Raw genomic sequence first — 26,684 nt, 5'->3', positions numbered from 1 at the left:
GAGAGTCTGATCCACGGCTAGGGTTCTTTGTTAGGGCTCTAGTAGATTTTTAGGTTTATAAAGAGACAAAGTATGTAATGGTTATATTTTATTATGAGTATTTTGGTCAAAACAACAGCTTTCCAACGAAGCTCAAAACAGCTTTTTCGGAAGGCTCCAAAATGGAGCTTATCCCAAAAAGTTATTTTTAGCTTTCTGGAAAAGCTAAAACAGCTTTCCAAAATTTTTACCAAACACTCTTTTTCATCCAAAAGTGCTTTTGGAAGGCCAAAAAGTGCTTTTTGGCCCTCCAAAAGCTCCCCCAAACAGGGCCTAAGTAGGGTTGAAGATTGATTTGCATATTGAGATACCAATTGGATAGTTGTGTATTCATAGGAGTACTTCTTTTATTGCCAGGTAGGAATATGAACATTTGTTGGATTCTAAAGTTTGTGTCCATATTTTGATAGATTCGGATATGAGAATGGATATAGATAGGCATTATCTGATCCATTTTCACCTTCTACAATGTAGAGAAATTTTGTGTTGTTATCACGTTCTAAACATTTACTGGTAGCACTGTTATGTTGTAATAATATATATATATATATATATATATATATATATATATATATATATATATATATATTCTGGTCATCTTTAATAAACAACAATATAATTAGTATTTTGTGTGAGATGATCTTGTAGGAAACAAGTTCCAATCACATTTGTTATAAATATATGATATCCATATCATATTTCAATCTTTGGAGTACTTTTATCAAACTACCCTTTTTGAGATACGACCAATTGTTGAGCTATATTTGAAATCCAAGTCCACATGAATCCATAAAATACGGGTATTTGTATTAATGGAGATGATCTGCAGGATTTCGGAATACTGCTTGTGTGATGTGAGAACCACAATGTTGAGCTAAATTGTTTACCAAGTTGGGATATTTTGCACAAACAAGATGATATTTACACGGGCAGAGTAGGCATCTCCATGTGCATATACTTGTTTAACCCATTGGTGTCACTTTCTTGGATCGCCCTCGCTTTCTCCATTCTTGTCCAGATAACCTATTACAATTTGAAAATGCTTTTGTGGCTTTTCTATCACTTTCTATTGGTTTTTCTTAGATAGGTGTCCAACATCTAACTAATTAGGGCGGAATAGGTTCCGGAGACTACCTATGCACATTCACCAGTTTAGTGTACTCCACTCTATAAACCTATAAACCTGAATTAAAGAGAACCATGTTTACCTCTCAGCTAATGCTCTCTTTTCTTGTCCTTTTTTTAGTTCTGTTCTCTCCACACCCCCCCCCCCCCCCCCTCTTCTCTTATTTCAATGACCTTTTTATACTACATGATGCCAAGTTGCTTAAATCCAACTTTCTAGTCTTTTGTTTTCCTTCTTCATCTGCTGTTTTCTGATTTATGTTGTTATTTTTGTGATTTGAGAACCCTAGTTTTCTCCCTGATTTATCCTAAATGGTTCAATATGTTACCCTTTTATTTTTCCACGGCACATTGTGCATGCGCATTTGGAGATGATGATCTAATGCCTTGGGTCTATTTATGATTAAATATTGGGTTGATTGGAGCAAGCATGGCATAAATGGACAGACTACTATGGGCAATCTGTAATCTATACAGATTGGAAGTATTTTATTATTACTAAGATCTTCTACTTTATTAATTTTGCCTGACTTTGAAACATTGTTAGTGAAATAAATGCTAAAATATGTTGATCTAGTTAATAATTGTATAATTAGTATTTGTTGAATGGTTGAAACTATCAAGCCCCTTTTATTTTTAACTTTGTTATGTAGAGTCTTCTATCTAGTGTCCTAAGGCCCTTATTCAACAATTATACATCAAACCTTGTCAGACCAACAGTGATAGGGGACTAATGTTGCCTGCATTTTTTCCTTCAGAAACTTATTTAAAATAAACTCCAAAGCTCATTAAACTAAACTTGTGACTTACAAGATATATCGTAAGTTGTTTAACCAAACTTGTCCTAAAAACAATTTAAATAATAACATACTTTTTGAGACAACCTTGAAAACCAATTGGGACCCCATCTGCATAGGTTTTTTGATAAGATTCTTCATGTTTGTGGGTTACATGGCCTTCATTCTGCATACAATTTGTTTAGAAGTCCAATCAAACATCAGATTGGCCTTTTTTTGTTGTTTATGTTTTAATTCTTTTTTATCTTAGATAATAGATTGAAAGTATGATAAGAACCTAATATGAGATCATCATTTTTTAGCTTTTACAAGTAGAAACAAAAACAAGTGGGGCTAGTCAATTTTATGTCACTATTATTTAGAGTGGTCTATGCAGACACGTGGCATAGGTCTACACAGCCCATCAAGCATAAACTATAATATGAAGCCGTTCTCATTTCTTTTTGGTACATAGTTCTCATTTGCTTGAAAATTATATGATATAAAGAGTTACCGAGGGAAATTACTGGCAGATTGAATTTGTTCTTCATTTGTAGAATATACAGTAATGCTAGTCTATTAAATCTTACGGCATGTTATCAAGGAGTGACTATGAAAATGTGTACTCATTATATCCCATGATGATAGTTTGATATAAGAAGCAAGAAAATTCAAATGTGATAATTATGTCACGAGGGATTAAAGCTGGTTGACAAAGTAGCGATGGTGTGAAAGCCTGTTGACAGGCCAGCATAAGTTTGCTGCAAATGAATGACATCTCAAATCTTAATGCTCAAGCCTCATTACAGGAAAGCACGTCTGGAACAGATTGGAGGAACTTTAAGCTGAAAGTGCTACCTTCCGACAAGCTTTCTTGGAGACATTCTTTGGAGACAACTGCAAGCGAATCAAAAGGTATGGAGTCATCAACAAGCATGTCATCAGAAACCATTGCTGTTATTGCTAATGATACTTCCAGAATAACGGAGGTAAGGGCAGCTATTTGTCAAATACATTGACAAGTTTTGTACTCCCATGTGCATCATTGTTAGTCAAGGATTGTTCCAGCAGGGTATGGAATATCAAAGGCAACCATCAGTGGCATCTTCTACATTGGTGGAACTGACAACCCGGCTTGACTTCTTCAAAGAACGGAGATCCCAACTCATGGAACAATTGCATGGTCTTGATTTGAGCCATGGAGTATCCTTGCATGGATTAGCATACAAATCCTCCCCTCCATGGAACAGTCCAAGATGAGAGAGACATATATAACCACTTGTACATCCTTTGTCTATGTCATCTGATATGTTCTAGTATTTGGTTTCGACTCTGTGTAGGAGTTGAACCTTCTGGTGAAGTTCTTTTACCCTGTAAAGACTAGAGACCAACGTAAATTTTGTCTCTCTATTTCACTTTTCCCTTTCTGTCATTTGTTCTGTGGAAACTGGAGTGATTGGATTAGCTGTATTCTATCAAGAATGTCCATGGATTGCTCATTTTAAACTCCTGTACCTTATAACAATGCTATCAAGAAAGTTGCTCTATGACAGGTAGTTTACAGGGAAGGGCTCTATATCTTTTGGATGCAGAAAACGAAATGTGAAGAAAATAAATGTTCAGGAAGGAGACTCTCTCTTTCCCCTCTTTGTTCTTGTTTCAGTCAGTGTATTGGACACATTAACAACAATTTAAATTTCAGTGTGTTTGAAATCTTGGGTTAAATGTATGATGTCAGTTATGGTAACAGGTGTTGGATCATGCCATAGTATATACATCCTATCATGTGCCATATAATCCAAGTCTTTACGAACTGAAATGGCTTTAGCTCTTCATATGGACTGAAATATCATTTTTTTTTTCGTGTAGGGGTGGGGGGTTGCGGGCACAAGACTGAAATATCAAGATACTGTCATCTAATTACCTCTTTTAGGCATAAGCTCGGTGGTCTTGCCTTTCGCCGGCAAATGAAAGGTCACCACGGTTAACAGACACGGAGAGAGAGAAAAAGTGTCTTGAATAAAATCCATGATACAGCATGATGTGCTCTACTCTTGGCATTGAAATATATTTGGGGTCTGTTTGGTTGTCCGTAATTTCAATGGCTGTTTTTGTAAATGTAAAAAAAGTTTCTCTATGTTTTTGTAAATGCATTTATAGCTATTTCGAAATAAAGTAGTCTATTTATCTTGCAGACGATTGGATAAGATTACTTCCATACAAGTCATGAACTCTTTCTTATTATTGACTAACAAATGACCAAGATAGCACGGGGGAAGAAGGGAAATTTGGGACTAACAAACTTAGACACCATTTAAGTACAAGAAAAGTTTAAGATTCCTTAATGACATTTGGGACTAATCAGAATACAGTCTTAAGAGTCAAGATAGCAGGCTGTCCTGGGTACAAAACGTAAAAGAAGCTAGCTGGTATATGGTTTGTGAGACTCATGTTGGCATATATTTAGGCTCTATTTGAGGGAGCTTTTGGAGGGTCAAAAAGCACTTTCTGATCCTCCAAAAGTCCTTTTAGATAAAAAATGGTGTTTGGTAAAATTTCTGAAAAGCTGTTTCAGCTTTTGCGGGAAGCTGAAAACAGCTTTTTGGGGGGAAGCTCCAATTTGAAGCTTTCTGAAAATGCTGTTTTCAGCTTTGTCGAAAAGCTGTATTTTTAACAAAAATACTCATATTACAATACAATAATTACATAGTTTGTCCTTTTATAAACCTAAAATCTGTTGGAGCCAAGAACCCTACCCGTCAGACTCCCTTTATTATTGTATTATGCTATAAATATTATATTATATTACATTACATCATAATACATTAATATGTTATTTTAAATAATTTAATATTATGTTATATTATGAAAAATTAATTTATACTAATAATTATAATATTTTATACCTTTATTATTGTATTATACTATAAATATAATATATATTACATTATATCATAATGTTAAATAATTTACTATTATGTTATATGATCAAAAATTAATTTACTCTAATAATTATATTACTATTATGCTATATTATAATAATATTATTTTATATTATAATAATATTATACTATATCGTATATTTATATATTAATATATGTTATGTTTTATTATGTTCTATTGTATAATACTATGCAATGTCTTTTACGGTAATTTTGTCGCACAAAAGTACTTTCTCAGTTTGTTTACCAAATATATGTTAAAGTGCCACAGCATTTTACAAATGTAGTTACCAAACAGCAAACAGTTTTTTATAACAGCTCTACTTCAGACAGCTCTACTGCCCACAGCTCCTCCAAACAGGGCCTTAATCCCACATAAACTATATATTGAAGAGATCTTGGTACCACAAGACCAAAGAACTCAAATAATAATTTCTTGCTGTTCTTTTAGGTGAGATTTTGAGTTATTATAAATAATATCAAAGCATACTCGCTCTCGAGCCCGTATAGAGTATGAAACTCTGTAGCATGCTTCCCGTTAGAGCTGCCCATGAGTAATCATGGTGTTAATAATTTGATTTGATTTAATGTTGGAGTTTAAACAAAAAGAGAATGAACAACCTGTGCAGGCATGTTTAGTCCCATAATGACCGTATGCTTAGATCTCTGAGTACTGACACAAAGCCACGAAATCCCGATAATAACTATTAGCTAGCCTGTGAAGTCCTAGATCATTACATGGCTAGCTGTTGTGAAGCAGGAGAGAAGGGAGATGAAAACAAAGCAAACCAAAGGCCTTCAAAACTTATAGGCTACTCCAAGTTCGGAGCGAGAAAAATATAGAGAATGAGCCCACACACGTACACCTGCAGGCAAACGCCTACACGCACAGGAACATAAAATGTGGAAAAAGAAACGCCGCTGTTTTGTCCCAGCTACAAGACGGAATATTCAGAGGCTAGGTGCCATTGGAGTCGAAAGGTTCTAAAACAAGATCGAACACTAAAGTTGTAACATGCCACGAAAAGGCTCATATTGCTATAATTTCTTATATGTTTGATGAGTCCCAAAAAAACTGATCACTTAATATAATGACTTAAAGTGCTGCAGTGCACAAGAAAAATATACCCAAGAATTACGGCGGAAAAAGAAGAGCAAAACAATTTAATTTGATCAATTTTATCTCATTTGCGTGCTTGTTAATGTGGCCTGTCATGCGGCAGGTAAGCTCTTGTTACCTAACAAGCCGAGGAAAACATAGCCACAGCTTCGTGCCATCACATTGTAAAACCGCAAGTTCTTCACTGCTTGGTCATATTTTACCAAGTGGTGATTCATGGTTGTGGTCATCCACCAACCAGAGCCCATAATCACGGAACCGTTTGATCTTCTTTTCAAAGCCAGTGATGTAGTTGTTGTGAATGATGACATGCATGCCTTTTGTTTCCTGTACCCATGTGTCATTTTTAAAATACAAGCCTCCTGATGGAAATGCAGCCTGGGGCAGCAGATAAAGATCCACCTGCAGTTCAGTTTTTCACCATTAGCATTAAGTATCCATCAAATGAAACACAAAAAGAACAAAGATTAAAGGCAATCCTAGAAGTTCTTGGTCAGATCAGACTACAAAAGTTGAAAACTTGGAGCATGCACAGTTTGAAAGTAAGTGCATGACATCTTGACATAAACTTTAATGCAAATGGAAGCAAAAGAAAATAATACATGGATGAATATTAACCATTATGGGTTTGATTTCAGGCATCGGCAGGAAAAGAGACTGCTATAGAGAAGAGAGTACCTACATAATCCAATTGCTAGAACAAACTAGGTGGTCACTTGTCAAAAGGTATCTCTCTCGAAACACATACAGGAGTACTGGACTTTTTACTCATACAAAACACCTGCTTGGAGATCTATTTGGAAACTCATCCCTGCATCGACTCCCTAAGCACTTCCTCATTCATAATTTTTTAAAGAAGCCTGGGTCTCCATATCCACACATCTTCCTGCATTTCAGGTAACTAAGCCTTACGCATAACAGATGCAAATAGACGCACACACATGCATGCATGGACACATACGTGCAGGGGGCAGCGCGCGCGCACACACACACAGAGAGAGAGAGAGAGAGAGCATATTTCATGGGCCACTTAAGCTAAAATTCACAATTTGTCATGACCTACAACATTTGAAAAGCCAAAAATTAAGTGTCTTAGAGGATATCTTCCGCTAAATTGAGTGGTGTCAAAATGGACTATTTTATAATGCTTTTCAGTTCATCGACATTGTTTTCATATCACGTCAAGAGCTTGGTTCAAACCATGGTTTGCTATACTGGTGCATACTGCCTCATATCGTATTGTACAGATCTGAACTAGGCCTTGGTATGGGGGGCGTACCAAGTCTCGGTACGTCGAACTGATTTCCGTACCGGACATACCGACACTTACCAATGTGATATTGGCACTAGGTTCGTACTGAGATGGCGAACTTTGATTTAGACATTTTCCTTGATCAAACAAATGATAAGACTGCATATTTAATTCCAACTTTGAGAAACCATGAGGATGGATTAGGAAGTGTTAGAACTTAGAATATACTAGTGCCAAAGAAATGTTTCTACAAATTGCTTTCTTGCTTAGGAAGCTATCTAATATGGAAAGAGGTCCCTTGGAATTCCAATTCAATTAGCATTACTTTACATCTTGATCAGGTAATTGTTTGAATGAGAAAGTCCTATAGTCACTGGCCGGGTTTGGAATGTTTTGGTCTCTAAGGATTATATATAGTCCAAGCATTAAAAGTTTCAGGTTTTGACAATAATAGGAAAATCATTGAGAACCACATCCCCCCTCCTCGTGTGCATGATAACATTTCTGCACTCTTGCATTCCCGTCTCCCCCTTTTCTTAGTTTTCTTTTATCAATATTCTTTGTATAATTCCATAACAGAAGATTTATTAGTTGTCACTAATGTCCCTTAAAATTCATACCACGAAATTCCTCCATACCAAGTAGATATGAAACTATAGATTTTTTTTCTTTGGATGCATCTTGCAAGAAAGGTTTATAACCCAGTTGACATTTTGATTTCAACCAGGCCAAATGATTTTTTTCTGCAAATTCAATCATTTAAGCTACACATTTAGCAGTTTGTACAGAAAATATTGAAAATATCTAATATGTTATCGGGTGGATCCAGAGCCAGTCTAGGGTGGGAGACAGGCATTTGCTGCATGATATTTGCAGACTGATGAGGGATTGTGTCACCTTTCGAGTTGCTCATGTATATTGGAAGGCTAACAGAGCAGCTGACTGGATTGCCTCATATGTAGCTCAACACTTTGGTGGCATCCTCTAGGATAGCTATGAGACTCCCCCCCCCCCCCCCCCCCCCCCCAACTCCTAATGTTACCTTCTTTTTTCTGACTTTCTTGGATGCAATATGATTTATCCGTTTTATCAAAAAAAATTATTAAAGTATAATATATAACAATAAAGATGGATAATCAATCCAACGAAATATATTAGACATCATTTTGAAGTATACATGGCAAACTGCTTCACTAGTTTAATGTTAAATTATATAATATTTACATGTACTGTATTATTTTGGAGTGTGATATATTATTTTATTGTTTGATGACAATTTGCGGCATGATACTCTGTATGTCTCTGGTATTGAAGCTTTATGTTGGGAATGCAATTTAGACCAGCTTTGATCAACATCCTTCATTGTGGGACCAAAAGTTGGTGATCCTCACGATTGTGGATTCAATTTCCTGTACCATCTCAGCATCGAACATCAGCCAGTGATGCTTTTGAATTCTTTGTTAGAACTCAGCTGGAAGTGAAGTCGTTCACAAAGGTGGGGCCGAAGAGCAGAGACGCTATAAATCCACCCTTATTTTTTCAATCCTTTGTATTCAAATGCATTCCCATCAGACAATCTGGTTTATCCCTATCCATCAAACGAAATCTAAATGATGCAACCTGGCGAGCATAATTTGAATTTAAGTTCGAATACTAGATAATGATCAAACTCTTCTCTAAAGCTATCTTCTTTAATGTAAAGAGAAGGGGGGGGGGGGGGTGCTTTTCCCAGGTGAATAGAGGTAGCAAGTGTGTGACTCTTGAGCAGATTTAGTGCACTGCTACTCCCTCGAATTCATGGCAGTTAAGATAGCTAGCAGTGGAAGTCGAGCTCTTGGAGAAAGCCATCCTGGCTTCAGGCATTCAAAGCAAGGGCATCAAGCATATGAAGGCAAACAAGTTTGTGACGGAGCTTGGTTACCAAGCTAACCGTTTATCTCCACCCCCATTCCATAGACGTCCACCTTCTGAGTTCACTGTTTGAGTGGCTATATAACAGCAAACTACCATTTAAAGTGATGAAGAGAAGGATAGGGACCGCCTTAACTATATTCCTGTACTCTCACCTTTGTTGCATGAAATCACGGTGCGATTCCATCCTATGCATGTGGATAGCCATCACCTCTTGCCGTGTTTGCCATGCATCAGTATTCTCATGCAAACTAATGAAATCATCTACTCTTGCTTTCACTTCGAGCAATGCCAATGGACCATGGCTGTTCCTCATTGCTGAACCACGAAATCTATGCAAAGTCGTGCCAAAGCTTGCTGCATGTCCTGGTTTCTACATACCATCTCCACCAATCTTACCCAGGTCCTATGAAAGTGAAGTCCAAGGATTATCATGTCAACGAACCATGGCTATACCCACCGATGCTGAGTCACTAACCAGTGCCACGCTAAAGCTTTCTTGGCATCATCATCTTTGATGCACCCATCCATGCAAATTGATCAACATCAATCCCATCACACCCCCTGGTAGCATCATGTTGATCAGATCTCAAAAATGCAGAGCCCTCATCTTTGCTGCGCTGTCCCATTATCACGTGTTATCACCTTGACTGGCGAGACAGCCATGCTTCAAGCCTCATTGCTTTCTGCAGCTATAAATTTCTATCCACCAGTCATGTCAGCATGCTACTAAAACCGAAAGGAAGACAGCTTAAGTAGCTCTTTGGGACTCAAGTTTCACATCTGAATGCAGATCTGAAGCAGCGGCCCTTGGGTTTCAGATCATTAGATCTGAGATCCAGGTGCAGTTCCTGTTACCTGATGAGTCAGATGCTTCTAGCACCCTCTCCAGTGATTTGATCAGAAATCCATTTGAAACTGACAAAATTCTTCTATTCCAAATATCAACTAGATCCAATGGCAGATCCTAATCTGTGACTTCTGCAACTCAGATCAGTGAACCAGATTTCTGAACATGTCTGCACATAAAGAATAAATGATCCATACAATCCTTATTGCTGTTCTGATAAATGATCCATCTGGCAGCTGTGAAGGGCACTAAATTCAACTTCTCGAGGTCCAAATCTTAGACCGAACCAACGGTCAATCATGACCAGCAATTACTGCAATGTGACACATCAACAGTTGAAGGGTTCACTTTCACTGCAGCAGTCATTTGATTGGAGTCATCAAAACTATAACGATCCATCTGGAAGTTCTGGATAATCCAGAAAATTTCTCGGGATTAAAGTTCCATAATAATCCAACGGTGGAACAGGCCACAGCAAGCCTCAGGCATCAATTAGCAATTCTTCCATGGCATCCTTCATTTCACTGATCTGAGTGCAACCTTCAGCACCCTTTGGATGGTCAAGGGGATAGAACAAGGCCTTTTTTTTAATCTTGTATACATGATATTTCATATACTTGAAAGCAATATGCATCCCTATAATGCATATATATTCTTTTACTTATTATCTACTTATTTAATTATACACACTTGGACACACCAAACACCAATTGAGGATGGATTAAGGGGATCCAAGCACTTAATTGCCAGTCTTTCTCATACAGAGAATGTAATAAACTTGAGTCTTATTAGAAGCCTCAAGAAATAGGCCACCCACATTAAAACGAAAATGAATCCTTCTCAAAGGACTTAAAATTTGTTATCTTTAGATTTCTGGAATGCCTGGTGGGACATGTTTCTCCTCTCATCTTTGTGATTGAGAGCCTTAGTAGCCTCCTTGAGTTATGAAAACTAATAATTGATTTTTTGCAAGTAAGCTTACATAACCAAGTTCAATGGCAAAGGTTTATTGTGCGGGTGATTATCCCTATTGTCTCGAGTCATACATTCCTACTATTTGGATATCTTACTCCAACCATGACCATCAACGGGAATGGAATCACGACCATGCAGTTCACCGAGGACCCTATGGCTCATCTACAAAGGCAATGAAGAAAGCAAGGAAAATGAAGCCTCCAGTTTTTGCTCCATCGTCCCTAAACCTTCCACCAAGGGTTTGGCTGAAGTTAAGGTTGCTTCATCAGTAGTCCCAAGATCTTTAATGTCCAAAGAAAGGTTCCTACTAGAGCCACTCCATCATGCAAATGAATCCATCAAAAGCTCATGACACTTCCTATGCCAGGGGAAAGGCACCTGTTGGAGCCATGTCTACCATTCACTTTCCACCTTGAGTTCTTCCTCCAATATTGCATAATAAAGAGCTAATCATTCTATTAGCAAGTCCACTCTAACAACAGGGGCAACTCATCTACATCACCAGCTACCAAGATGCAAATATAAAAGAGAGTTAGAGCCAACTCCTCGAGGGCCCACAAATTAACTGGGAAGTACATATGGAGGCATCGACTAGCAAAACCTTGGTTGAAAATAAGAAGTTGACCCTAATCAAGCATGGTAACCTTTTTGGGATTATCTACCTGTCCCAAAGCAAAAGCATGGTCAGGACGACCCCTCATTGATCCAGTCTGATAAAAAAGTTAACCATACATTCCAAGTATTCCTCGAAGGATGTGATCCTATAAGTGATAGCATTCTTACCCACCAAGAGCACCAAAAAATCCATAAATATGCACTAGAGTTCTATAGACCGGCATGCCTCACCAAATGGAAGGTTTCTACCAGAACTCTTGATAACAAAGTCAAGAGCTTCATCTTCTCTTCATCATGCTCTATCAACTTTCCTGAATCAAATTTCTTTCTTTCAAGGAAAACCTCCACTAGAATTCAGCATCGTCCGAAAGCCAACTACTGAAGAAATCACTATTCTAAAGCATCTTAGACCAAGGTCTGCCGTACCGCCCCGTACCAAAACTATGCTAAAGCATCTTAGACCAAGGCTTTGTTGTACTGCCCTGTACAGAACGTACTGTACCGTACGGAAGAAAACCGATACGAAACTCAACTTTGAATTAATACTGCTCCATACTGAGGCAAACCGAGGTGCGTATCGACCTGTACTGAAACGTACCGAAATAAAAATTGAGAAAAATGGTTAAAAAGCTATTTCGGTACATGATGCATACAGTACAGTACCAAACCGATAAGGTACCGATACCAAGATTGCGGACCTTGTCTTAGACTTCCGCGAGCTTTACAACCTTCCAAAGTTCGGCAATGAGCCCTCATGCTTCACAAATGGAGGTTGTTTTTCTGCTGTTGCTCAAGAGATTCCGCTATTTGCCATGTTTCTTGAATTAGATCTACAGATATTGCGGATACCAACTCTCGAAGAGATAGAAGTATTACAGTAATCGGGTTTGGCTTCCATAACAGATAGCATGCCACCCCCTTAAAAGTAGTTAGGTACCTACAAGGTTCAAATGTAAGCTCGATGCATATTGCAACACCAAGGGGCATGTGCTATACATAGGCTAAGGGTGCCAGCTCGGAACACTTTTTTCACCTCACAAAGGAAGATCACGAAGTGGAACGGATTCCAAGTCACTTTCCAAACATCAAGTATGTTCCCGAATCATTTTACCATCACGCATGTGCACAGCTCTCAAAGAACCCGCAACAATAAACCACGTCACTGTGCTGCCTTCTACGTATGTTATGGCAGCACCTGGTGCATCTTCTAGAAGTCTAGATGCATCTTCTTGAATTCCAGAGGATGAACAAGAAGATGGACTCAAAACAATCAAAACAATTTTCTTCCATGTTGATTCAAAAGAGAACATGGATTTGTTAGCTTGATGTGCGAGGTGAAAAACTCTATGCATAGAATGAACACTCATCCATACAAGTATACCAAAAAATTCACTATTGTTTCTGATTAAGTAGGAGTAACCATAAGAAAACACTATAATTGATAACAAGAAACTTGGGGGTTTAAGAATGTCATAATTGATAACAAGCTAATTATTGTTGAAAGCATTTCAAGAATTAACAATCGTAGGCTGAAAATCTTTACAAAGGGATAAAGAAGTAAACTTGTATCATAATTCAAATGGCTTCATGGAGATGGCAGAGCTAGTTCCTACTCTTACAAACTATTTTGAATTTTTCACAAAATTATCACCTAGAATGGATGTAAAGCATGAATTGTTAGGGTTTCCCAGTGCCCTAGGGCGCAGCGGAAGATACGGGATTATAAAATTTTCTTATAAAACCCATTATATGAAACCCTAATAAGCCAAGATCGCCTTAATAGTATAACCAAATAATGTAGAAAATATAATCTTGGTATAGAAGAATACCTATCACGCTATATCCAATATATCTGAAGATGTCCTAAGGTGCCCAAATGTTCACTCTCCGATGTTGATCCACACAGGAATGGGTTCAAGACTCTAGCTCCACCAAAACTTGATTCTAATTGTTCAATCCTTCCAAAGGATTTAATTGGCTGATTTTCCTTCACTTCCTTCTTCCTTTCTACCTCTAAAACATTCACTAGCCTTTTTGTCCTAAAGAAGACCCTCTTGTCTTGGGTTAGGACAAAAGAGAGAGGCTTGTAAGAAAGAAGGGATAAGGGAGAGAGAAGGAGAGGCTTTTTCTTGGATGATCTTTAGAACCCCAAGGCACCTCCTTATTTATAAGAGATGGAGGGATGCATCATAAAGGGATGCATCCCATCCACACACCTCATCATGATGAGGCATGTGCCAAGAGATGCATCCCATCATGATGGGGTGCTAAGGAGAAGGGTGTATCAACTTCTTTCTCACATCTCCCTTTTAAATCCTGATGATCCAAGGGCCCAAATGCAGTGAACCAAAGCCAATGGTCCAGATCTAGGCGCCATCTAATGGTCCAGATCAGGGCATCATCATCCAGGGTGCCATCCAATGGTCCAGAAGCAAGATGCCATCACCGATGGTCCAGATTCAGGCGCTGAGCAACGGTCCAGATCTTTCATCCAGAGAGCCATCCAGTGGTCCAGATTCAGGCGCTGAGCAACGGTCCAGATCTTTCATCCAGAGAGCCATCCAGTGGTCCAGATTCAGGCGCTAACCAGTGGACCAGATCCTTCATCCAGGAAGCCATCCAATGGTCCAGATGAAGGCGCCAACCAGTGGACCAGATCCTTCATCCAGGAAGCGATCTAATGGTCCAGAAGTGAAGGCCCTATCAAACCCAATCCAATTGGGTTTAACCAACTTAAAGAAAACATTAAACCTAATCAAATCAGGTCTAATTAAAGCCAAATGGGTTTCAACTCTTGGCTAACCCATATTAGGTCATGATCTAATCATATTAGATCAACCTAATCTAAGAATCATATTCGAATTTAATTTGAATCAGGAGCTAGGATTTGCAACACGTGCTAGCATGTTCATCTTGCAAACATGATTTAATCCAATTAGACCCTTGATCAATTCCCTTGTGTGTGACCCATTGGGTTCCTTATCTTAGCCAGCAGTAGGTGTAGGTGCAAGTTGACCTAACCTGATTAGAATACCTCTAATCCAATTTAGGTTCAATTTAGTGCTAAACCTGGCTTAGCAATCAGAACCTTTCTGATGCTTTGATCTAATCAAACTCTTTGATCCGATCAACCCACAAGACATGATTGACGTCTAGCAACGTATCATGTCTACCCGGAAGATGAGGAATGTATTGGACAAATCCAAACATACCCTTCAGTGGAAAGTTACTATGCAATTCAATCCCTCAGTCATACTACATCCTGAATAAGTGCATGAGTATGGATCAATATCAAACTCAATCACTTATTCATGTCTCTCTCAATCTTTTATATGATAATTCAAACAATGAAACATTAGAAACTCTTTCTAATATTCATTTTGCTTTAATCAAAGGCTTCTTGAATCACCATAAGATTAGAGTAAGTAGGATGTTACCTTCTCTTACTAGAAGTGACTGATTCCTTGTTGACCTACTCACAACCTTCGTACAAAATCCACCATATCCAGAATACCCCGTACACAACGCAATGTCGTGAATGAGGGTAAACCAAAACATAGCTTCAAGTGCACAAGGTACCATGGTGATCTCAGGTCTAAGGATCACTTGCACAACTCCCACTATGAGAACCATCTTTTGATAATTAAGTAAGAATCCATAAGATGTTCTCATGGCTGGTCATTTCAGTGAACTCATTCCTCTAATGAGCACCCACATCTTTGTATTAGTGTCTCACACAAGTGATTGTGAGATCAATCACCCTCTACATTGAGCATACATAAGATGTGCCAGTCTTTCCGGTAATATTGATCTCCGACTCAATATACCAATTTGACTGGGAATATTCTAAATTAGGATTTTAGGATTTTAGTTCTCACTGGTATGATCTCATCATAACCCTAAAACCAATGTCCTAATTTATGGGGTTCATCATCCAATAATAAAATAGATAAGCAGCAAATGATGAAACACAATGCCTTTATTGATATATATCGAGTGTCAAAGTACATGATTTGGAGGATTACAAAGAGAAACCCATCAAATGATTGGCTTATAGGGCATCTAATCTTTCAATCTCCCACTTGCACTAAAGCCAATCGCCCTTATATTTTAACCCCATACAATCGAGGTGACGATTGAATTGCTGCTGTGGTAGAGCTTTAGTAAATGGGCCTGCTATATTGTTCTTTGTGTCTACTTGTTCAATCTTGACGTCTTGTCTTTCGATTATCTCTCGAACAAGGTGGAAGCGTCTCAAAATGTGCTTGGATCTATGATGAGACCTTGGTTCCTTAGCCTGTGCAACAGCTCCAGTGTTATCGCAATAAACTGGGACTGGTCCGGCAATCTCAGAAACTACACCCAGCTCTGTGATAAACTTCTTCATCCAGACTGCTTCCTTAGCAGCTTCACTAACAGCTATGTATTCTGCCTCAGTAGTTGAGTCAGCTACAGTTTGCTGTTTGGAACTCTTCCTTCTCAAGTATTTGAGAATGCTTTTCACAATTTTCCAATGATCCTCCCCGGGATCTGCCTGAAATCTACTTACCATACCTAAGGCATAAGCTACATCAGGCCTGGTACATAACATAGCATACATGATCGACCCTACTACTGAAGCATAGGGAATAGAACTCATTCTATTCCTCTCTTCAGATGTCTTAGGAGACATCTTCCTAGAGAGTTGTATGCCATGTCCTATGGGTAAGAAACCTTTCTTACTTCCATCCATGCTGAACCTCTTCAACACATTATCTATATACCTAGACTGGGACAAACCTAGCATCCTTTTAGATCTATCTCTATAGATCCTTATACCAAGTATATAGGATGCTTCACCCAAGTCTTTCATGGAAAATTTATTTGATAGCCAAGTCTTGACCGATTGCATCATTGGAACATCATTTCCAATGACCAATATATCGTCCACATATAATATCAAGAAGACAATAGCACTCCCACTAGTCTTCTTGTACACACAAGGTTCATCTATATTTTTAATGAAGCCAAACTCTTTGACTATCATGTCAAAATGGATGTTCCAACTTCTAGATGCCTGCTTTAATCCATAAATGGATTTCTTAAGCCTACATACTTGATTTGCTCTCCCTCTTGAGACAAATCCCTCTGGCTGTGTCATATAGACCTCTTCCTCAAGGTGACCATTAAGGAAGGCGGTTTTGACATCCATCTGCCAGATCTCATAATCATAGTATGCAGCTATAGCAAGCATAATCCGAATAGATTTGAGCATAGCTACTGGCGAAAAGTTTCATCATAATCAATGCCTTGTTTTTGCCTGAAACCTTTTGCCACTAGCCTGGCCTTGTAGGTTTCTACTTGGCCATCAGCTCCTATCTTCTTCTTGTATACCCATTTGCACCCTATTGGAATCACTCCCTCGGGTGCATCAACCAAAGTCCATACTTGGTTTGTATACATAGAATCTATCTCGGATTTCATGGCGTCCAACCATCTGTCAGAGTCCCTACTCTTGACAGCTTCCGAATAGGTCAGAGGGTCATCGTTGTCAACGATGTGGACTTCATCATTCTCAATGATAAATCCATACCTCTCAGGTGCATTTCGCACTCTTTCTGACCTTCGAAAAGGAGTAGTGTGTAGTGGCTGTACCTCTTCCATGGGTACATCTGGTTGAGGATTATTATATGTCTCACCTTGTAGGTCTTGAACTTCATCAAGTTCAATTCTTCTATCCTTGCCCTTTTCTAAAAAAAATCTTTTTCCAAGAAAGTGGCATGCCTAGCAACAAATACCTTTTGTTCGGTAGGATTATAGAAGATATATCCTAAACTGTCTTTAGGATAACCTACAAATATACATTTGTCCGATCTAGCACTTAGCTTATGTCCAAAATTTCTTTTGACATAAGCATGACAACCCCATATCTTAAGATACTTAAGATTAGGTTTCTTTCCTTTCCATATCTCATATGGAGTGCTAGATACAGACTTAGATGGTACTCTATTTAATACTAATACAGCAGTTTCTAGGACATGTCCCCAGAAGAAAATTGGAAGATTTGTGAAGCACATCATGGACCGTACCATATCTAATAAGGTACGATTCCTTCTTTCAGCTACACCATTTAATTGTGGCGTATATGGAGGTGTCCATTCAGAGAGTATACCCTTTAATTTAAGATAGTCTAAAAATTCACTAGAAAGGTATTCTCCTCCTCGATCAGATCGAAGGATTTTAATACACTTTCCAGTTTGTTTTTCGACCATACTTTGATACTCTTTAAATTTATCAAAGGCTTCGGATTTATGTTTCATTAGATACACAAAACCGAACCTTGATAAGTCATCAGTAAATGTGATGAAGTAAGAGTATCCATCTCTAGCTTAAGTTGACATAGGACCGCACACATCAGTGTGTACGAGTTCTAACAACTCACTTGCCCTTTCTCCATGTCCCGAAAATGGAGACTTGGTCATTTTACCCATAAGACAAGATTCACAAGTTCCTAATGATTCAAAATCATAAGGGTCAAAGAATTTATCTTTATACAACTTATGTAACCTTGTCTCACTAATATGACCTAATCGGTAATGCCAGAGGAGGGTATTATTAATATTTTCTCTTTTTCTTTTATTAGCTTTGCCAATATGAAACATAACATTATTAAGACATAATACTAAAAGACCATTTTCCATAGTGCCATGACAATAATACTCATTAGATAAAGAAATAGAGCAACCATTGCTCTTTCCATTTATTTCGAATCCTTTCTTAAGCAACAAAGGAATTGAAATTACATTTTTAATGATTTTTGGCATAAAATAACAGTCTTCTAGCTTCAAGAACTTTCCGGAGGGTAGCTCCAGTATGTAGGTACCAACAGCTTCAGCCTGGATGGATTCTCCTCCAGCGCCATATAGCTCGAAGTCACCTTTCTTCAGTCTTCTAATTTTCTGCAGTCCATGCAAAGATTTGCATATGTGAGAAGCACAACCGGTATCCAATACTCATGAATTAGAATCAGAAGAACTTAATGTCATATTGGCATGTAATAAAAACATACCTTTTGATGCAACACTTACATCAGGCTTCACACTTGCAAGAAAGCTCTTGCAGTTCCTTTTCCAATGCCCCGTCTTGCCACAGTGGAAACAGGTACCGGGTCCAGAGATTTTCTTTCCCTTCTTCTTTTTGATGTGACTCTTAGGGTTTAGTTTTTTCTTTGAACCCTTATTGCCCGACTTCTTCTTTGAGCTCTCACCAACAAGAAGGATCGGACCCTTGTCCTTCTTGATGTGAGACTCTGCTGTTTTCAGCATATTTAGAAGCTTAGGCAGGGAGGAATTCAGTTTGTTCATGTGATAATTCACGACAAACTGCGAGAATGAGTCGGGTAGTGATTGCAAGATCAAATCCTGACTGAGCTCACTGTCCATAGCAAAACCAAGTTGACTTAATCGAGTGATTAAGTCTATAACCTTTAAACAGTGGTCTTGCACAGACGATCCCTCGATCATTCTAGCACGGAACAACTGTTTAGATATCTCATATCTAGCAGTTCTGCTCTGCTCACCATATAACTCCTTTAAGTTAAGGAGTATGGAGTGAGTATCCATGCTATCATGCTGCCTCTGCAATTCATTATTCATAGAAGCAAGCATGATACATTTGACAGTCAAACTGTCATTTTTCCACATACGATATGTGGCCAATTCCTCCTCAGTTGAATCTTCCCCTGCTGACCCTAGGTCAGGGGTTTCAATAATGTAGGAAAGTTTTTCTTGTGTGAGAACAATCTTTAAATTCCTCAACCAATCCACATAGTTGGGACCAGTCAATTTGTTTGTATCTAAGATACCTCTAAGTGAGAGTGGAGATGCCATTTTTGCAGAATTAATCTATAATTACAAAGAACACTAATATAAGCAGACCAATCATGATGACATGTATTCAATCAGACAAGGACTTTTATCTAATTGTTACTCCCACTATTTTTATCGAATATCATAACCCTCAAGTATGATGAACGAGAAAATACTAATTTTCTTAGTGGGGTTGAGATCCAAATTCCTTATAAAAGACCTTGTGGGAATCACAACAAGCCCTTATAAGTTCAAAGGTAGGAAATTCTTTCCAATTGCATCCCATGCAATTCCCAACTTTATTCTGTCCTCTAGCACACATATAGTCTCGTGGGAATCACAACAAACTATTGTGTCTAGTTAAGTCAAACCCTTCATTTTTATACAGTCATATTTGAATAATGCTGCCCTTGTGGGAATCACAACAAGGCAACATATTAAAATATGCCATATGCATCATATGCACCAAGATATTACAATATCAATCCCTAATACTAGCCTTGTGGGAATCACAACAAGCTAGCGTAGATATTGACATAATAATATCTAAGCATGAAGGAAGGACCTTTATAGTGTTATATCAGCAATTAGCTTTTCCATGGAGGTCAATCAAATAGTTGGCCAGGTAAGCAGATGGGAGGCTCTCCTTACTTAGTAAGGTCCTAATTAAATAACCACCTGTAGCCTCTTTCCTAGACACCAACTTAGTCAATTGATTCAGGATGGCTCAGCTTAAAGCAATTAACACTACGACTTAATTATGAATTTAGTGAGGGCTTTCAAATGGTAGTATCTTACTAACATTAAGCTCAACCATAAAGGACAATTAAATAATCGGCCAGGAAAGCAGGTGGGAGGCACCCCTCACTCAGAGAGTGAGGTCCTAATTAAGTAACCACCTGTGGCTTCCTTCCTAGACACCAACTGAGTCGATTGTTCCAGAATGGGTCAGCCCAAAGTTTTCATACTACTATATTGGTCTCATTGCACATTTTATAATTTAGTACTAGCAATTATACTGTGCTACAACATGAATATAACACTATCTCATAGCATAAACTAATCATGCATACAAACAACCTAGCTATCTCATAGCATCAAGATAATAGCATGTATTATCATTTGGTTAAACTGATTAAGGGTGGCTCTGATACCACTGTTAGGGTTTTCCAGTGCCCTAGGGCGCAGCGGAAGATACGGGATTATAAAATTTTCTTATAAAACCCATTATATGAAACCCTAATAAGCCAAGATCGCCTTAATAGTATAACCAAATAATGTAGAAAATATAATCTTGGTATAGAAGAATACCTATCACGCTATATCCAATATATCTGAAGATGTCCTAAGGTGCCCAAATGTTCACCCTCCGATGTTGATCCACACAGGAATGGGTTCAAGACTCTAGCTCCACCAAAACTTGATTCTAATTGTTCAATCCTTCCAAAGGATTTAATTGGCTGATTTTCCTTCACTTCCTTCTTCCTTTCTACCTCTAAAACATTCACTAGCCTTTTTGTCCTAAAGAAGACCCTCTTGTCTTGGGTTAGGACAAAAGAGAGAGGCTTGTAAGAAAGAAGGGATAAGGGAGAGAGAAGGAGAGGCTTTTTCTTGGATGATCTTTAGAACCCCAAGGCACCTCCTTATTTATAAGAGATGGAGGGATGCATCATAAAGGGATGCATCCCATCCACACACCTCATCATGATGAGGCATGTGCCAAGAGATGCATCCCATCATGATGGGGTGCTAAGGAGAAGGGTGTATCAACTTCTTTCTCACATCTCCCTCTTAAATCCTGATGATCCAAGGGCCCAAATGCAGTGAACCAAAGCCAATGGTCCAGATCTAGGCGCCATCTAATGGTCCAGATCAGGGCATCATCATCCAGGGTGCCATCCAATGGTCCAGATGCAAGATGCCATCACCGATGGTCCAGATTCAGGCGCTGAGCAACGGTCCAGATCTTTCATCCAGAGAGCCATCCAGTGGTCCAGATTCAGGCGCTGAGCAACGGTCCAGATCTTTCATCCAGAGAGCCATCCAGTGGTCCAGATTCAGGCGCTAACCAGTGGACCAGATCCTTCATCCAGGAAGCCATCCAATGGTCCAGATGAAGGCGCCAACCAGTGGACCAGATCCTTCATCCAAGAAGCGATCCAATAGTCCAGAAGTGAAGGCCCTATCAAACCCAATCCAATTGGGTTTAACCAACTTAAAGAAAACATTAAACCTAATCAAATCAGGTCTAATTAAAGCCAAATGGGTTTCAACTCTTGGCTAACCCATATTAGGTCATGATCTAATCATATTAGATCAACCTAATCTAAGAATCATATTCGAATATAATTTGAATCAGGAGCTAGGATTTGCAACACGTGCTAGCATGTTCATCTTGCAAACATGATCTAATCCAATTAGACCCTTGATCAATTCCCTTGTGTGTGACCCATTGGGTTCCTTATCTTAGCCAGCAGTAGGTGCAGGTGCAAGTTGACCTAACCTGATTAGAATACCTCTAATCCAATTTAGATTCAATTTAGTGCTAAACCTGACTTAGCAATTAGAACCTTTCTGATGCTTTGATCTAATCAAACTCTTTGATCCGATCAACCCACAAGACATGATTGACGTCTAGCAACGTATCATGTCTACCCGGAAGATGAGGAATGTATTGGACAAATCCAAACATACCCTTCAGTGGAAAGTTACTGTGCAATTCAATCCCTCAGTCATACTACATCCTGAATAAGTGCATGAGTATGGATCAATATCAAACTCAATCACTTATTCATGTCTCTCTCAATCTTTTATATGATAATTCAAACAATGAAACATTAGAAACTCTTTCTAATATTCATTTTGCTTTGATCAAAGGCTTCTTGAATCATCATAAGATTAGAGTAAGTAGGATGTTACCTTCTCTTACTAGAAGTGACTGATTCCTTGTTGACCTACTCACAACCTTCGTACAAAATCCACCATATCCAGAATACCCCGTACACAACGCAATGTCGTGAATGAGGGTAAACCAAAACATAGCTTCAAGTGCACAAGGTATCATGGTGATCTCAGGTCTAAGGATCACTTGCACAACTCCCACTATGAGAATCATCTTTTGATAATTAAGTAAGAATCCATAAGATGTTCTCATGGCTGGTCATTTCAGTGAACTCATTCCTCTAATGAGCACCCACATCTTTGTATTAGTGTCTCACACAAGTGATTGTGAGATCAATCACCCTCTACATTGAGCATACATAAGATGTGCCAGTCTTTCCGGTAATATTGATCCCCGACTCAATATACCAATTTGACTGGGAATATTCTAAATTAGGATTTTAGGATTTTAGGTCTCACTGGTATGATCTCATCATAACCCTAAAACCAATGTCCTAATTTATGGGGTTCATCATCCAATAATAAAATAGATAAGCAGCAAATGATGAAACACAATGCCTTTATTGATATATATCGAGTGTCAAAGTACATGATTTGGAGGATTACAAAGAGAAACCCATCAAATGATTGGCTTATAGGGCATCTACTCTTTCATGAATGCCATCTTAAGAACAATCTTAAGGTTTAATCAAGCAACATTTATGTTTGCAATTAACTAAATTTATCACATGTTGTCAATATTAGTAGTAGCTATGTGAAAAAAGACCATGGAAGGAGCACTACCAAGTGTATGTGCATATTAATAGTTAATAGGTCTGCAAAACCATGGAAGGAACATAACATTTAATACTGCATGCGGTAACACACCTGGCCAGCAGTTTTGTTCAAAGCCCAGTTGAAAGCAGGTTGGTCATTTGATTTCCTTTTCTTAGACCATGGCTGCTCCTGTAGTTCATCAATCCACTTCTTCATCACTTCCTTCGCTCCTTTTGTAGGACGAAGAAAAATCATGCAGCTGCAGATATATGTTCGCCCCTTTTTCCCAGGAGGTGGCAAATCATGAGGGTGATTCAGAGGTTTCACCTGTCCATTCCAAATCAATTAGTCTGAAAAGTATAAATTTGTTAAGAGAAAAAGCAATTTCTACTGCCGCCTGAACAGAAATGACACAATAAGCAAACTCCATCTTTTTTAAAATCAACAAAAGCAGAGAAAGCGCACAATTTTATTCCTCCACTTGATGTTCGACACACTTGTATCTCTTTAGAATTAGAAGATGGTTTTACTAAATGACACTTACAGCAGCCATGTCATCCGTGAAGTAGACATCATGGTTCCCTTCGAGAAAAAAAAATGGATCCGCCAACCAAACCATATCCACGTCATTGTACATCACACTATATCCCAGCTCCAGTAAATGGAGCAGATGCCGAGGCCTGCGGGACGTAAAATTGAAGAAACCCTGTCATATATGATCCAATCAGCCCAACTGCCCTAAAATCCACAAACCACCAAACAAAAAAACCACCACAAATTCAAAAAGATTCAATTTTGCTACAAGCAAGCATAATCAAAGACGCCACATCTACGAGAAACATGCAAATTAGTCTCTTTTCTACCGCAATATACAACTAATTCAAGAACGAAGCTGACAATGTGCTTAAAAAACTAGGGGAAACAATTACCTGAGAACCAAACTTGTGAGCGGTCTGGGCATCAGGAGCGGGTGGGATCAAAACGGCATGGCCGGGCCACTTCTGGTTGACCTTGTAGAGGGTGGCATAGTCCTCGGCGATGACAAGCACCTTGTCCTGATGCCTCTGGCGGGCAATGCTGATGAGCCAGTTGTTGAGGAAGGGGAGGTAGGGCTGGCTCACGGCGCAGACGATGACGGTGCCGTTCTTGGCCACAAAGGCGGCAGCTTGGGCCAGAGTGTAGTCCCTCCATCGCGATAGAGACCGCTCTCGGTTGGCGGAGGAGAAGAAGAGGCCTTCCATGGGGCCGGTCCAGGGGAGGAAGACGCCGAGGAGGACGAGGAGGGCGAGGAGGGCGAGGAGGCCGGTGCGGCCGAAGAGGGACATGGTTCGCTGGGGGAAGAAGCCATAGGAGGCAGCGCGGGGGGAGAGGGGGTAGGCGTCGGCGGGAAGCTTCTGCTGCTGCTGCCTCTGATGGAGAGCCATCATCGGGCGCCGGAGCAGCGAGATCTGGTGGAGATTTTGGAAGGGGATCGGAAAGCCCTTCTCCTCCTTATCCTTCAATCAGAGTAAGCTAGTAGGGATGGATGGATTCTTGAGACGGGAATGGAATTTCATTTCTATCTTCAGCCCAATAGAGTCCAGTAACATTACTCCTTTTAGAATAGATCATTGAAGATATTTAATAATTGATATTTTAAAGATTTAAATTATTCTTTCTTTCTACATATTAATAAGACATGCAGCTTATCAAATTAGTAACATTCCTGATGGTTATACTAGAAATTTTCATTTACTATGAGTACTTTAGAAGAGTGATTCATCATTGTATGGTACTATTACTTGTGGATTACTTTGTCACTGCCTATGGGTTAGTAAGAATTTTCCTTCATCGTATCGGAAATACTAATTAGAAGATTCACTTTACAAATTTCATCAAGTTAATATATGCGAGCATATGGACCATATGCTTGTCGAATCTCAGTTGAATTTGTAGGTTTATTGTTTTATGTCTTGACAAGGTTGCTTCTTAGCTCATTTGTGTCTAATTCTTATAGATCAATTGCGTGTAATTGAGATCCCTATATTCTTGATCCAAGGTCACACCCTTTTTGCTCTGGTCTGGGCTCAAGGTTGATCCTTTGGGTGTTTTCTGACCATATATATATATATAAGCTTGGCTTCATAGATACACTCGACACATCTCGCAGCTCCGGCCTTCCTCCACCAATGCTTGCAACAATCAACTTGATTCTCCTCGTTATTGGTATGTTTCCGGTGTTCCTTCTGGTATCGAAGCAACAGGCTTGTGTTGGCATTCCAAATTACTGCTCAAGGAGTTATAAATGAGGAGCCATTGTCCATGTCATCCCTTGGTGAGAGATCTAGGGTTTATTTGGCAAGTTATGGTTTTAGAGATCTAGTCATGCTATTCTCTAGAGTTATATGATGTGGAAATTCCACATCTATCGATCACTCGTCGGATCACCACTAAGTTCACCGTGCTAGGGTGGCAATCAGAATTAGTGCGGTACGCCATGGGGCTGGTGGAATTAGTCGGGCCCTGTTGTCGCTCAATCAATCAATGACTTCCACGTTGGACCAACGAACTTAGCTGTGATCTGATGGGTGATCCTTAGCATTTTTTTTTTTATTAAGTGGGATGTTTTTAACAGGCTAGAAGTTTCTCTTGTAGGGCTTGTTTGGATACCCTGATATATTATCCATGGACGAATTCTTCAAACAGCCAAAAATTAAGAGAGAATCAGTGATCAAATGGAAGAATTTTGATGAAGTAAAGAAGCTTCCAGATCACGCAGTCATTAAAAAAAAAGGATTTGTGTTCCTCTTAAAGGATTATTACCATATTTGCGATTTTTTTAGGATAGTTAGTTTGAAGGTTTTTCATAAAATGAGGGGGAAAAAAAAAAGAATCCATCCCTTCCACCGATTACTTGCTCTTACCGCTTGTAGATACTTCCATGTATTATTCATACATTATTCATGTAATGTTAATGTTAGCATTTGACTTGAAAAGAAAAATCTTAGCTGGTTATGTTGTAATTGCCATGTCTGAACTGGTCTATGTAGTCACTGGGTATTTCTACACCTGTAGCTTTAGAAAGTTTACAACATAGTTATAAAACCTTCCACGTTAAGGGCAGGCTCATTCTTGCTTCAACCATGCTCAATAGAGTTTGGATTAAGATATAACAAGCATTGATACAAGAAAGATTGTACCATCCAAACCAAAATTTAGTGGTTAAAGGAAGAGGTGAGCCCAATGAATGTATTAGAACTTTTTAGATATGAAAAAAAAATCAGAAGTGATTAACTGTTGTTACTTAGAATTTTGGTATATGAAATCAACTCAAATGAGGCATGATGAAAATATTTGACCATAAATATGAATGAAGATACCTTACTATTTTCACATAAAATGCATAATATTTAATATTTTACAAAACCCCGTGAACTACTAATAAGGGTCCAATTAGTACATGCAAGCAGTTTTGCTATCTCATAGGGGGAAAAAGGAGTTGGTTTCTTCTCGACTGTTGGGAAATTGAAATGTAAATAAGAAATGGAAGTAGGTCATGCCTAAATATCTGAGATCCGAACCTTCCATTTCACTTC

At 38.8% G+C, this 26,684-nt stretch overlaps 2 protein-coding genes across 7 annotated transcripts in view; one reads left to right on the top strand and one right to left on the bottom strand.

Moving 5' to 3' along the window:
* LOC103701658 (rho GTPase-activating protein 7-like) overlaps positions 1-3,508 on the top strand; it is a 39,159-nt gene extending 35,651 nt beyond the window's left edge. For 2 of the 6 annotated variants that reach the window (XR_603198.4, XM_008783804.4), the window contains 2 exons: positions 2,750-2,929; positions 3,012-3,508. Coding sequence is in view for 2 of the 6 variants with exons in the window: in XM_008783804.4 (XP_008782026.1) it covers positions 2,750-2,929; positions 3,012-3,200 (369 nt within the window). In the remaining 4 variants the exon portion in view is untranslated. Of the gene's footprint in view, positions 1-2,738; positions 2,930-2,992 lie in introns of those variants that run through there. The other 4 variants (XR_003384614.2, XR_003384615.2, XM_026802449.2 and 1 more) reach the window with 4 other exon arrangements.
* A 2,377-nt stretch (positions 3,509-5,885) lies between these two features.
* Positions 5,886-24,780, bottom strand: LOC103701657 (UDP-D-xylose:L-fucose alpha-1,3-D-xylosyltransferase MGP4-like). Its single transcript, XM_008783803.4, has 4 exons — positions 24,039-24,780; positions 23,654-23,815; positions 23,221-23,436; positions 5,886-6,404 (listed from the first exon to the last, which is right to left on the bottom strand). The coding sequence occupies exons 1-4, from the start codon at positions 24,534-24,536 to the stop codon at positions 6,195-6,197; spliced, it is 1,086 nt and encodes a 361-aa protein (XP_008782025.1). The 5' UTR covers positions 24,537-24,780; the 3' UTR covers positions 5,886-6,194.
* Between the last annotated feature and the right edge of the window lie 1,904 nt (positions 24,781-26,684).

Source organism: Phoenix dactylifera, chromosome 13 (genome assembly GCF_009389715.1).
Source record: "Phoenix dactylifera cultivar Barhee BC4 chromosome 13, palm_55x_up_171113_PBpolish2nd_filt_p, whole genome shotgun sequence".
Classification (NCBI taxonomy): domain Eukaryota; kingdom Viridiplantae; phylum Streptophyta; class Magnoliopsida; order Arecales; family Arecaceae; genus Phoenix; species Phoenix dactylifera.
This window is presented reverse-complemented; position numbering and strand designations above follow the sequence as displayed.